General features: G+C 43.2%; 2 protein-coding genes across 5 annotated transcripts in view; one reads left to right on the top strand and one right to left on the bottom strand.

Annotated features, from left to right (window-relative positions):
* The window catches only part of LOC141051042 (uncharacterized), a 181,085-nt gene that overhangs the window by 80,518 nt on the left and 85,726 nt on the right, over positions 1–14,841 (top strand). The window lies entirely within an intron of this gene.
* The window catches only part of LOC141051087 (uncharacterized), a 32,569-nt gene that overhangs the window by 10,012 nt on the left and 7,716 nt on the right, over positions 1–14,841 (bottom strand). For all 4 annotated transcript variants that reach the window (XM_073547952.1, XM_073547951.1, XM_073547950.1 and 1 more), the window contains exons 2-5: positions 9,198–9,346; positions 8,891–9,070; positions 8,685–8,808; positions 8,504–8,601 (exon numbers count right to left, since the gene is read on the bottom strand). In XM_073547952.1, the coding sequence (XP_073404053.1) occupies positions 8,504–8,601; positions 8,685–8,808; positions 8,891–9,070; positions 9,198–9,275 (480 nt within the window). In that variant the 5' untranslated portion in view covers positions 9,276–9,346. The remainder of the gene's footprint in view (positions 1–8,503; positions 8,602–8,684; positions 8,809–8,890; positions 9,071–9,197; positions 9,347–14,841) is intronic.

Below are 14,841 nucleotides of genomic sequence, written 5' to 3'. Positions count from 1 at the left end.
GGAGGAATTGGACCCCAAAAGTTGTTGTCCAATTTGTCCTGAGTACGCTGACACCTCATATGTGGGAGAAAACTACTGTATGGGGACACGTCGGGGCTCGGAAGGGAAGTAGTGACGTTTTGGAATGCAGACTTTGATGGAATGGTCTGCGGGTGTCATGTTGCCTTTGGAGAGCCCCTAATGTACCTAAACAGTGGAAACCCCCCACAAATGACCCCATTTTGGAAACTAGACCCCCTAATGAACTTATCTAGATGTGTGGTGAGCACTTTGAACCCCCCAGTGCTTCACAGAAGTTTATAACGACCGGGCATGAAAATAAAAATATCGGATTTTTTCAACAAACATCATCTTTTAGTCCCCATTTTTTTATTTTCCCAAGGGTAACAGGAGAAATTGGACCCCAAAAGTTGTTGTCCAATTTGTCCTGAGTACGCGGATACCTCATATGTGGGAGAAAACTACTGTATCGGCACACGTCGGGGCTCGGAAGGGAAGTAGTGACGTTTTGGAATGCAGACTTTGATGGAATGGTCTGCGGGTGTCATGTGCGTTTGGAGAGCCCCTGATGTACCTAAACTATTGAAACTCCCCACAAGTGACCCCATTTTGGAAACTAGACCCCCCACGGAACTTATCTAGATGTGTGGAGAGCACTTTGAACCCCCAAGTGCTTCACAGAAGTTTATAACGCCTGGGCGTGAAAATAAAAAAAACTTTTTTCCGCAAAATTATATTTTTGCCCCCAATTTTTTATTTTCCTAAGGGTAACAGGAGAAATTGGACCCCAAAAGTTGTTTTGTAATTTGTCCTGAGTAGGCTGATACCCTACATGTGAGGGTAAAACACTGTTTGGGCGCATGGCAGAGCTTGGAAGGGAAGGCGCACCATTTGACTTTTTCAACGCAGAATTGGCTGGAATTGAGATCAGACGCCATGTTGCCTTTGGAGAGCACCTGATGTGCCCAAACAGTGGAAACCCCCCAATTATAACTCCAACCCTAACCCCAACACACCCCTAACCCTAATCTGAGCCCTAACCCTAGCGGGAAAATGGAAATAAATACATTTTCTTTTAGTTTTATTATTTTTCCCTAACTAAGGGGGTGATAACGGGGGGTTTGATTTACTATTTATGGCGGCATTTATATTTGGCAGCTGTCAGATGCTAAAAGACGCTTTTTATTGTAAAAATAGTTTTTGCATCACCACATATTGTGAGATATAATTTTTCCGTATTTTGACCCACTGAGTCATGTGAGGTCTTATTTTTTGCGGGACGAGTTGACGTTTTCATTGGCACCATTTTCGGGCACGTGACATGTTTTGATCAGAATAAAAAAATCTGATTTTTGGGACGCAGAATGAACAAAAACCAGCGTGTCATGAATTTCTTTTTGGGGGTGCGTTTACACCGTTCCGCGTGCGGTAAAATTGATAAAGCGTTTTTATTCTTCGGGTCAGTACGGTTACAGCGATACCTCATTTAGGTCTTTTTTTATGTTTTGTCGGTTTTTTGCAATGAAAACAATTTTATATAAAAAATAATTATTTTTGTATCGCTTTATTCTGCGAGCTATAACTTTTTTATTTTTTTGCGGATGACGCTGTATTGCGGCTCGTTTTTTGCGGGACAAGATGACGCTTTCAGCGGTACCATGGATATTTATATGCGTCTTTTTGATCGCGCGTTATTGCACTTTTTGTTTGGCGGTATGATAATAAATCATTATTTTTTGCTTCGTTTTTTATTTTTATTTTTTAAGGGGTTTGCTAAAGGGGTTAACTAATGGGACAGTTTTATAGGGCGGGTCGCTACGGACGCGGCGATACCAAATATGTGTACTTTTGTTTTGTTTTTTTTATTTTGAAAAAATGGATTTATTTGGGAATATTTTTTTTTTTTTTTTTTTAACTAATTTAGCGATTTTTTTAAATTTATTTTTAACACTTTTTTTTTTTTTTTTTTTACTTTATTACCTTGTCCCAGGTGGGACATCACTGTCCTGTGACAGATCGCTGATCTGTCACATCACAGATCACTGTGACAGATCAGCGATCTGTCACAGGCACTGCTGCAGACTTCCTCATGCCTGCGCTTTGAAGGCAGTGAGGAAGTCAGCTCCCTGCAGGCCCCCGTCGCCATCTTGGATCCGCTGCACATTGCGCTGCCGTGGGGGGCTCAGGGAAGCACGGAGGGAGCCCCCTCCCTGCCGATGCTTCCCTTTAACCCCCGGTACACCGCGATCGCGTTTGATCGCGGTGTACAAGGGGTTAACGTGTCGGGGGCGGACCGTGACCGCCCCTGACACATTGTGCCGGGTGTCAGCTGTGATAATCATCTGACACCCGGCCGCGATCAGCGGCGCTCACCACGTAATATTCCGTCCATGGTAGTTAGGTCCAGGGTCACATGGACGGAATATTACGTCCATTGTAGGTAAGGGGTTAAATGAAGATAATAATACCAAAGAATTTGTGTTTGCAATCATTTTCAGGAAGAAACTGAGTATTATCTGACAGAATTGCAGGGGTGTCAATACTTTTGGCCACGACTATACCTGTAAGTTATTATCAGTTATATAAATGGTATTTGGAATTTTAGGCTGCGGGTTCTGATGATTGTCCTAAGTTAGGACACGCCGTGTTTATACATCTTTTATATGGATGGGGATGGGTATTATAAGTGCTGATTGTATGATAAACAATCAGTTCTGAGACACCTGCTGGTTTCTTTTTGTTTCACATATATATTGGCACTATAATTTTTTATTAGTATATTATTGGTATATTTGCACATATATGTGAACGGATTTATAATATCTTTTTTGGTGGTAATAATTTTTCACATGTTTTTTGCTGTAATTAATTATGTTTTTTGCATAAATAATTATAAATCACATATATATATTTTTGCAGTGATACGCATTGTTACTTTTTGCACGATATTTACTTTTTCCAGCATGATGTCTACTACTATGTCCCATCCATCTGGATAGTTACACCCTCCTATTTTATGTAATGAGGATATAAATAATAAATATATGTGGCGATTGATGTGTTGCTACTATTGTGGAAAACTTTATGTTTTACTATATACTTAATAAAAAATATATTTTTTATATAAGGACTTGTGGTCAATGTTTTAGTGTGTTATGCTTTGCTCAATTTTCATAGTCATGAAAATAAAGACTTTTTCAACGAGAAGATGTGCCCAAACTTTTGGTATGTACCGTATGTGTGTAATATATATATATATATATATATATATATATATATATATATATATATATACACACACATATATCTCTCTCTTATATAAAGCTCAAGTGTATGTATGTATGTATGTATGTATGTATGTACAGTCATGGCCAAAAGTATTGACACCCCTGCAATTCTGTCAGATAATATTCAGTTTCTTCCTGAAAATGATTGCAAACACAAATTCTTTGGTATTATTATCTTCATTTAATTTGTCTTAAATGAAAAAACACAAAAGAGAATGAAGCAAAAAGCAAAACATTGATCATTTCACACAAAACTCCAAAAATGGGCCGGACAAAAGTATTGGCACCCTCAGCCGAATACTTGGTTGCACAACCTTTAGCCAAAATAACTGCGACCAACCACTTCCGGTAACCATCAATGAGTTTCTTACAATGCTCTGCTGGAATTTTAGACCATTCTTCTTTGGCAAACTACTCCAGGTCCCTGATATTTGAAGGGTGCCTTCTCCAAACTGCCATTTTTAGATCTCTCCACAGGTGTTCTATGGGATTCAGGTCTGGACTCATTGCTGGCCACCTTAGAAGTCTCCAGTGCTTTCTCTCAAACCATTTTCTAGTGCTTTTTGAAGTGTGTTTTGGGTTATTGTCCTGCTGGAAGACCCATGACCTCTGAGGGAGACCCAGCTTTCTCACACTGGGCCCTAAATTATGCTGCAAAATTTGTTGGTAGTCTTCTGACTTCATAATGCCATGCACACAGTCAAGCAGTCCAGTGCCAGAGGCAGCAAAGCAACCCCAAAACATATGGGAACCTCCGCCATGTTTGACTGTAGGGACCGTGTACTTTTCTTTGAATGCCTCTTTTTTCTCCTGTAAACTCTATGTTGATGCTTTTGCCCTAAAAGCTCTACTTTTGTCTCATCTGACCAAAGAACATTCTTCCAAAATGTTTTAGGCTTTTTCAGGTAAGTTTTGGCAAACTCCAGCCTGGCTTTTTTATGTCTCGGGGTGAGAAATGGAGTCTTCCTGGGTCTCCTACCATACAGTCCCTTTTCATTCAGATGCCGACGGATAGTACGGGTTGACACCGTTGTTCCCTCGGACTGCAGGGCAGCTTGAACTTGTTTGGATGTTAGTGGAGGTTCTTTATCCAACATCCACACAATCTTGCGTTGAAATCTCTTGTCAATTTTTCTTTTCCGTCCACATCTAGGGAGGTTAGCCACAGTGCCATGGGCTTTAAACTTCTTGATGACACTGCGCACGGTAGACACAGGAACATTCAGGTCTTTGGAGATGGACTTGTAGCCTTGAGATTGCTCATGCTTCCTCACAATTTGGTTTCTCAAGTCCTCAGACAGTTCTTTGGTCTTCTTTGTTTTCTCCATGCTCAATGTGGTACACACAAGGACACAGGACAGAGGTTGAGTCAACTTTAATCCATGTCAACTGGCTGCAAGTGTGATTTAGTTATTGCCAACACCTGTTAGGTGCCACAGGTAAGTTACGGGTGCTGTTAATTACACAAATTAGAGAAGCATCACATGATTTTTCGCACAGTGCCAATACTTTTGTCCACCCTCTTTTTTATGTTTGGTGTGGAATTATATCCAATTTGGCTTTAGGACAATTCTTTTTGTGTTTTTTCATTTAAGACAAATTAAATGAAGATAATAATACCAAAGAATTTGTGTTTGCAATAATTTTCAGGAAGAAACTGAGTATTATCTGACAGAATTGCAGGGGTGTCAATACTTTTGGCCATGACTGTATGTATGTATGTATATATATATTCGGGATTGGCATCCGCACCGTCGCAGCTACAGCCACAAAATTTGGCACAGTCACACGTCTGGACCCCGAGAGTGTCCTAGGCTATATTGTGAGGCGAAATTTTAACCCTGCGTGTTCCAATTCACCAAACAATTTTGCCCCTATCTACATAATGGAGAAAAAGTGTGTTTCAAGCCCCGCCCCTCATTATGATGTCATAATGGTTGCCATGGCGACGCTGATGTCATCAGAGGTGGCAAGCCCCGCCGCTCATTATGATGTCATAATGGTTGACTATGGGATGGAGGATGTGTGACGGGTATATGGGCACAGGACTATGGGATGGAGGATATGTATGATGGGTATATGGGCATGGGACTATGAGATGAAGGATGTGTGATAGGTATATAGGCACTCGACTATGGAATAGCGAATATGTATGATGGGTATATGGGCATGGGACTATGGGATGGAGGCTGTGTGATGGGTATATGGGCATGGGACTATGGAATGGAGGATGTGTGATGGGTATATGGGCACGGGCCTATGGGATGGAGGATATGTATGATGGGTATATGGGCATGGGACTATGGGATGGAGGATGTGTGATGGGTATATGGGCATGGGACTATGGGATGGAGGATGTGTGATGGGTATATGGGCACTCGACTATGGGATGGAGGATATGTATGATGGGTATATGGGCATGGGACTATGAGATGACGGATGTGTGATGGGTATATGGGCACTCGACTATGGGATGGAGGATATGTATGAAGGGTATATGGGCATGGGACTATGAGATGAAGGATGTGTGATGGGTATATGGGCATGGGACTATGGGATGGAGAATATGTATGATGGGTATATGGGCATGGGACTATGGGATGGAGGATGTGTGATGGGTATATGGGCACTAGACTATGGGCTGGAGGATAGGTATGTTGGGTATATGGGCACAGGACTATGGGATGGAGAAGTATAATTTGTTATAACTATCCACAGTTAGTTACTATGCCCGGGCAGCGCCGGGCTCTTCAGCTAGTTAGAAATAAATGAGAATAAAATCCCCTCCCCCTTTAGTTCGCCGAGATCTCTACCAGAACATGTTTGGATAGTAGACCCTTAATTTCCAACTCCAACGCCTCCTGTTGTGCCGGAGACTTTAGAGAAGTCAATACAAAGAAGTCCAGGGGAATTTGACCGAATTCCAATTTCTATCCAGATGATATGAGATTTAAGGCCCAGGGATTAGAAGTTATTTTTTCCCCATTCCTGGCAGAAGACTGACAACCTGCACTCCACCGGACGGTCAGGACAATCGGAACTTATCTCTGCCCATGGAGGAAGACCCACTGAAAAGGGCACCTTTCTGCCTGGTCTCTTTATTGCTCCAGCGATCCTGGTTCCTATAGGATCTCTTCTTACTAAATGGCTGCTTCCTGAAGGCTCTCCTGTAGGACGGGAGAAACTGGTTAGGGAACCCCTTCCTTCTTTCCCCTGCCTTGGTGAGCATGTCATCAAGAACCTTGGTGAACAGATACTCACCCTGTCATGGGATTCCGCATAGCTTTGATTTAGATTGCGCATCCCCTTTCCAGCCGTTTAGCCATAAGGCACGCCAAGCAGCATTAGCCAGTCCAGCCGATCTGGCCGCCAGTCATAAGGAGTCTGCGGAGGCATCTGCCAAAAATGCCATAGCTCCCCTGATTAGAGGACAGTAATCTGTCTCTAGAGGCTCCAGACCTTATCAGCATTGATCTAGCCATACAAGTGCTTGAAATAGCTGGCTTGAAGGCTCCCGTACACGATTTCCACAATCTTTTAAGAAGCGTGTCCGCATTCCGATCCAAGAGGTCAGCCAAAGACCCGGAATCCTCTACAGGCAGGGTGGAGCACTTTGAGGTTGAAGCTACCACGGCGTCTACTTTAGGCACCTTAGACCAAGTTGTTAGATCCTCGTCATCAAAGGGGTACCACCTCTTTGAGTTTGAAGGAACCCTCTCTGTCTTTGCTTCTCCCATTGCTTCCTGACCACATCCTTCACTGCAGCTATTAACGGAAATGTTCACCTCTTCCTCTGAGAGAGGCCCGCGAACATAACCACCTCCTGTGTGATCCTAGCCTCCTTCTCGTCCGTAATCCCCATGGTCCCTCGAACTGCCTTCACTAGATTGACGACACTCTCCACAGGGAAACATGAACGACCTTCTTCATCCGAAGATGATGATGCCCCAGAGGAATCAGTAGATTAAATTTCCCCTTCGTCAGAAGAGGGACTGGAAACGGGGGAAGCCTCCCTTACACTGGGTCTATGTCTTCCAGTCTTATCCGAGCTCTTGAGACCCTGGAGTTCCTCTCTAATCATGAGCCTTATATCACTTGCTCTGACGGACGATTCTTCCTCCAGAGTCTGACTAATACAGGATTGACAAAGCCTCTTGGGGTAACTATCAGGAAGGGGCTGTGAGCACAGAGCACATACTCTATGTTTAGACTTCCCCGATTTTTTAACCTGAAAGGGGCACACAGAAAGAAGGGGCAATCAGCTTAATAGGTAGAGTTAACACTCACCCTGTGAAACTTGTCAGCCGTTACCGATTTCTGAGGCGGCGGCACAGCATGAGACGAAGTTTTCATAGACTTCCTGTTTCCGCTCTTCTCCGTGGAGTCACCCTCCCAGGAACGTTCACTGCAGCTTTTGGCTTTACTATGCACCTGCACCTCTACCTCCTGAGGGTGCGCTACGGAGTCTCCTGGGGAGGACATCTTGGTACCCTGCCCCAGCTCCACAATAATCCTTTTATAGACCGCGCTGGTGCCTCCCCAGCTTCCCCTCCCCCCGGAAGTCCTCTTTACTACTTCCAGACTAGGAGCGCGCTCCTTTTTTTCCAACTCTTCTGCGCATGCGCGGGCATCATACCCAGCCTCGCGCTGACTCCACTACCTCCGGCACCCCCCTGGAAGTTGTCCAACTACTTCCGGGGCTGGAGCGCTCACCGCCTACTGCGCATGCCCGGCCCGGCTTCCAAGGCACCACGCAGATTCTCAACCTAATGGAGGAGCCGGGCGGCCAATGCCCGCACCTTGCTCCTCCCGGATGAGTGCCCGTTGCACCGCGCTCCCACGTGAGCCAGGGCGGCCTCCCCCAGACTCCGGCCTCACGCCATCCTTTACCAGACGAGGGGGGAGCTGACCAGCAGGACTCCCCCGACGCTGTCTCTGGAACTGCAGCTACTGCCGTTTCCATGGACACTGCACAGGCAGCTTACAGCCCAGGTATCATCTTCCTCTTGCAGGTTCCCGTATGAACAGGAAACCAACTGAGGGGGTGAGCGGGACAGCCTCTTTTATTTCTGTAGGTTTCCTGTTCCTAGGGACGGATCCCCTCTCGCAGTGAGTGCTGTCGTGGCGAGGAGAAAACATATATTATCTGTGGATAAAAGAAGACTGAACACAAGACCATCATAGGGGAGATCTCATGACACCTTCTCTCCATCTACCTGATGATCCTGAGGAACATTGGGATTTTCTTGTTTACAGTCCTGAGGAAGAAGAGGATGGAGACATCTCTCTGATGTTATCCTCCTTCTGGATATAACTAGAGGAAACACATACAGGGACTGAATTCATTCTTTACATACAGGTATTTACAGGCTGTGCGTATTTAGCCCTGTTTATTACCTGGTGATGTGAGGGGCTGGGGACCCTCCATAATGATGTCCTTGTACAGATCTTTGTGTCCTTCTAAATACTCCCACTCCTCCATGGAGAAATAGACAGCGACATCCAGACACCTTATAGGAACCTGACACATACAATGATACCGTTATCCCACGATCCCTTCATAGCATTACTGTATAATGTCCCAACATTCCCAGCAGTGTCACCTCTCCAGTCAGCAGCTCAATCATCTTGTAGATGATTTCTAGGATGTTCCAGTCATTGATGTCCTCATATATCAGGGGGTGAGGTGGAGGCTCCGTTATCGGGCTCAAGGATCTTCCCCATCCCTCAGACACAGGGGTTTGAAAGTGCTCACTAGAGGTCTTCTTCACTACTGTGTAATCCTGGTTATGGAGACACATTAATAAATCTCACTACAGACATTTCCAGAGTCCTCACCTCTCCCGTTCTGTCCATCTGTTATTCCCATAGATAAGAATAAGGTAATGTAATGCCATCAGAATCTCTCACCTCTCCAGTAAGTCGGAAGAGGATCTCTAGGGTGAGGTGTAATATCCTCTCCACCATCTTGTCCCTGTCACTATCCATCCTTGATGGTCAATCAGGAAAATTTCCTTATATAGAAGATCTCCACTGAGAGAATCCGATATTATAGGGACCTGAATAGGAAGAGGATGAAAAATTGTAAAATCATTAAAAAAATACAATTTCTGGAGACAATAAGGGGAAACATACAAAGAGATATACAGTATACTAAAAAATATTACAAGTGATAGCCAGCACAGTTTTGCCAAGGACAGAAGTTGGCAAATTAACTTGGTAATTTATATAAAGAGGTGAGGGGTAGCTATGGATATATATTTTTTTGATTTTGCATTTAACACTGTCCCATATAGACACCTAATGGTTAAATTATCTGGTGAAACAAAATTTTCACCTACGGATTGGCGGGAATCCTACTGTTGGAATCTGCATTGACTGGGAGAACGTTTACCTCGGTTACAAAGCAGTGGCAGTGTGCATGCTCCACTGCACCATTCATTCCCTATGTAGCTGTGCGGTGCTCTGAATCAAGTGGCAATCGGTTGTCTGTACTGTCGCTCTATTTTGTAAAGAGGATACAAGTTCTCTGTTGGAGATAAGGGATATGTTTTCTCTTTGTGTAGAGTGACATGCCAGGTCTGGCATGCCAGTATGAGGAGGCTTTTAACACCTTGCATGCTCCTTTGGGAAATTAAATATGCAAATTGTTTCTTCAAAGAGGAAGAGGACTAGAACTCTAGTGCCTATTGGAAGTAGCAATCCTACAAGTCAATATCGACCTGTTAACGAGCCTTGCAATATGACTTAGTATGAAAGCCAAATCAAAATCTCAATTTGCAGACACAGTATATCGGGGTATTGCCCCTTGTCAGTGCAAAGTATAGGATCTGATTTGGTTAGGTGAGAGGCTAAGACTGGGATCTAAGGGGTAAGTTTTCTCCTTGTGGAGAGTGACATGCTAGGTCAGGCACACCAGTATGATTAGTCTTAAATACCTTGCATGCTCCTCTGAGAAATTAAATATGCTAATTGCCTCTTGTTGGAGACAAAAAAAAAAAATCCTCTACTGCCAAATGGTGTGGATCTCAGTGGTGGGACATCCACTTATCAAAACTATCTTGTGCACAGGTGATAACTTGTTTTCACTGGACAACCCTTTTCATGTCTACACAATTAGAAAACAAGGTTTGTAATTGAATCAAAATCTGAGTCTAAGGGTACCGTTACACTTAGCGACGCACCAGCGATCCCGACAACGATATGGAGTGCTGGTGCATCGCTAAGTGGTCGCTAGTGAGCTGCCACACAGGCAGATCTCACCAGCGACATAGCAGGGGTCGGGGGTCGCTACTTACCTGTCAGACGCGGCGATCCTGCGTCCTCCCGCCCGGCTCCACGCGTCGCTGCCACAGGAAGCCCAGCAGGAAGCAGACGATGAGAAACGGTCCAGGACGTTCTCGCGGGACCAGCGATGAGCAGCGGGGGAGCCGGTCGGAGGTAAGTATCAGACATAGCGATATTGCTAGAAATATCGCTGCTGCGTCACAAAATCGGTGACGTTACAGCGATATTGCTAGCGATATCGCTATGTGTAACGGGGGCTTTAGATCACACCCAGAGAGTTATGGTGAGTTATGGTCTCCGGTTGCAAGTGGTGACTCCAACAACAATCAATGCCATTACATATCTATTAATAAATAGCTGTACCCGACCACGCGTGGCTGTGGCTCAGTCTGGTTAAATGGAAAAAAAAAAAAAAAAGCGAAAACGCACATTTATAATATGTTTAATTTTACAATGCTTGTGGGTATACAATATTTTTTGTCGTTCCATTGTCTGTGTAGATATAGATTGTCTGATTTGCTGACTCTAGAACACGCAACGTATAATTGTCCTTGTGAGAAGCAATCCGTGTCTAGATCTAAACCGCACAACTCTATAGATTGGCAATCACAATCAACAAAGCTCAGGGCCAATCGAATTGGGAATTGCAATCTCTTAAATTGAAATGGCATATCCGTTGGAATCATAGGAATGCAAGGAATAAGGACATCTCCACCTTTGAAAGGTCCTGTCAAGATTGTTGCTTCTACGACATTGCTCATTAATTTTTTTTACTCCAAGCCACATGCCGTTTCAAAGCTTTGGCTGGTTGATATTTAGCAACATGATAATTGGCATGCAGATTTTCAATTGCAGTACGTGCTGTGGCATCCCTGACACCGAGTGAATTCAAAAATTCTGTTGGACAATTAACCGCTTCATCTGCTTCTACAACCGTGTCAACGGACTTGTATGTGACTGCCTCGCTTTGAATGTTAGACTGAATAATATTGTTAAGTTCTTTGTTCTTGGCCACAAGAATAGCTCGTTCACTCAGCCAATCGTGATTTGGTTTGAGTATTGGGAAATACTTTTTCAACCAATTCATCTTTTAACGCCACTAAATTGCAGAAGTTATGAGGCAGTGAAATTCGTCCAGGTCAGATCAACCGGCATCTTTCCGTTCCCAATTTCCGGCAATTGATGTCAGAATATCTCAACTGATCGATCGTTTTGCAAATGGACACGCATATTTGTAATTAGTTTTAACATCTTTACATGTCGCCCCAAAGTAGAGTATTTCAGGCCCCTGTACTGCAGTTCGCAGGCGCTGGGCCTCTGACGTTTCCCAGCACCTCAACAGGGCAGATAAGTACGCCAGCGCAGGATCGCAATGCTGGGAAGCCTGTGTGGATGACACAGGGATCCATCATCCACACGAAGCAAGCAGGAGGGCGGCATCATAAGAAGATGGGAGGTGCCGGACCAAGAAGGATGACACCCCTCGGACCGGAAGGCGAGTATAAGAAAAGTTATTTTTTTTCTCTTACAGGTCGGGTTAGGGGTCGATATACTGTACAGCATTATAGAATGCTGAATATCAGCGCTGAAAGGTAATGGCCGCAACTTATATCGGTCAAAAATGGTGACAGGTTCCCTTTAAGAATAAAGAAGGTCTAGTAAAGGATAATCCCAAAAACATAAGCTCAATCCTAACCACTTCCTCAGGAAGAGAATTTCAGAGCCTCACTGCTTTTACCGTGAAGAACCCTCTTCTATGCTGGTGCAGAAATTGTCTTTCCTCCAAACGAAGAGAATGCCCCCTTGTTCTTGTCACAGTCCTTGGTACAAACAGTTCATTGGAGAGATCTCTGTATTGCCCTCTGATATACTTGTACATATATATTAGGTCTCCCCTAAGTCTTCTCTTTTCTAGAGTAAATAGACCTAATTTTGATAACCTTTCTGGGTATTGTAGTGAACCAACTCCATTTATCATTTTAGTAGCCCGCCTTGGAACCCTTTCAAGTTCAGTAATGTCTTTCTTGAGCACCGGCGTCCAAAATTGCACACAATACTCCAAGTGTGGTCTGACGAGTGATTTGTACGGAGGGAGAATTATGTTTTCATCTCGTGTCCCCAGACCTCTTCTAATGCATCCCATGACCCTATTTGCTTTGGTGGCAGCTGCCTGACACTGGGCACTCCAATTTAGCTTCTTATTGACTAAGATGCCTAAGTCTTTTTCCATGTCTGATTTCCCCAGCAGTTTCCCATTTAGTAAGTAATTGTAGGGATTTTTATGCAAACTTACACTCAGAAGAGTCACAAGGAGAGGACAGAAGCAGAGATTTATTGAGTAAACTTACAATGCCTAATGCTAAATGCCCCTGTTACAAAGGAAAATGTGAACAGCACCATTGGTGGTCTACCAGCTGGAAAAGCTCCCGATCCTGATGGATTCAGGGGTGATTTCTTTAAAGTCATGATCTAATAAGTAGCTCCTATTCTAACTTAATGGTCTAATGAGATACTACAAGGTGGAGACTTATTAGGAGATACCAATAGCACTCTTATACGGTAAGTTTGATACGAAAAGATGGGAAAAACGTGGAGGATCCAGCTTCCTATAGACCTATCTCTCTGATAAACCCAGGATATTAAAATAATTTCAAAACTTATAGCAAACAGGTCGGCAGAAATACTCTCAGCTCTAGGGTCATCAGCTCAGGTGGGCTTTGTGAAGGGTAGAAGCACGGTCACAGATGTTAGATGGACATTATTAACCTTTGATGCAATAAAAAAATGGAGAGAACAGGAGTGATAAACCGGAGTTAGTTACATTAGACGCAGAGTAGACTTTGATAAGGTAAAGTGGAACTTGATAAGACAGGTACTATACAAAGTAGAGACGACATGTAATTTCAGAAACTTTTTAAAAGTCTTGGACATCTCTCATTAAGCTTCCCGCTCGAGAAAGGGACGCACCAGGGGTGTCCTTTGTCACTGCTTATATTTTATTTAGCACTTTAGCCCTTGGCACGCTACTTGGAATAACAGGAGGTATTTGAAGGAATAAGAGTAGGGCGCATGAGGATCAAAGCCCCATATTTTGTGGATGACATAATACTTTATATGGCAGATGTGGAGAGAGATTTGCCAGAAGTATTAGATCTCTTTGTAGTTTTTGATAGATTTTCAGGTTTCACCTTACATAAAAGCAAATGCAAAATTCTACAATTGTCAGACAAAGAATGAAACAGGAAAAAAAGAAATATGTGGTATTCCGGTAGCTGGAAAGCATATCACATATTTGGGTATAGTTAAGTAAAAGTTAGGTAAAAAAAACGGAGACAGACTATAATTTAAATTCCCCCTCTACCCATTAAATCTATAATACAACAGGAACGAGAAAGATGCCAAAATCTGCCTTTGAGCTTATTGGGAAGGATACACCTAAATACAAAATGGTATTTCAAAATTCATGTATCCACTACAGATAATACCGGTTCTCCTAAAACATGTAGACGTGGAGAGCATAAATTCAGGAAATTCACATGGAAGGGTCGGAGAACCTGTATAAAATTAAAAACGCTGATGGCAACAAAAGAGGGGAGGGCAAATTAAGAGACAACCTGGCGTGCATCTCCCGGCACATAATAGACTGGTTGAAAAATACTAATAAATTCTCTGACACGGCCCTTGAAAAATCCTATGCAAATTCATGGAATTTAGTTGCAGTATTGCAAACACCACAAAATATAATTCATAGCAAAATTAAAAGCTCAATAGTATACTGGGACACAATAGAAACGTGGAAAGGAATTAGAAAAAGATTATAGTTATTGTGGAGAATTTCAAGGGATTTGCCCTTGTGAGAGAATCCAGCGTTATGGCAATTAGGGGAGAACAAATCATTCCAGGAATGGAAGCTACTCAAAATAGCTATATTATTGCATGAGGAGGAGTGGTTGACTAGAGAAGAGATTGCATCAAAACTTGACTTTAGTAAAAAACAATTTCTACAATTCGAACAAATCAAAGAAATGATTATGGCACATCTGATAAATGTAAGGGAAGAAACGCAATGGATACTATTATTAGACAGAGCAGGTACACACAGTATATAGACATTATCCAGGTTTCAAAGAAATTCTGAGGAAATTAGAAACAGTATTTAGGTCATGGGATAGGCAAATAGAGGGAGAGGAAATTGAGGAAAAAATCCTAGTAGGGTGGAAGGTAGTATCAGAGGCGTATCTAGGCTTCCTGGCACCCGGGGCAAGAA

This window comes from Dendrobates tinctorius, unplaced genomic scaffold (assembly GCF_039654945.1).
Source record: "Dendrobates tinctorius isolate UK_male_01 unplaced genomic scaffold, ASM3965494v1 ptg000155l, whole genome shotgun sequence".
NCBI classification, from domain to species: Eukaryota; Metazoa; Chordata; class Amphibia; order Anura; family Dendrobatidae; genus Dendrobates; species Dendrobates tinctorius.
Note: the sequence above shows the minus strand (reverse complement) of the source record. Positions and strands in the feature narration are given on the sequence as shown.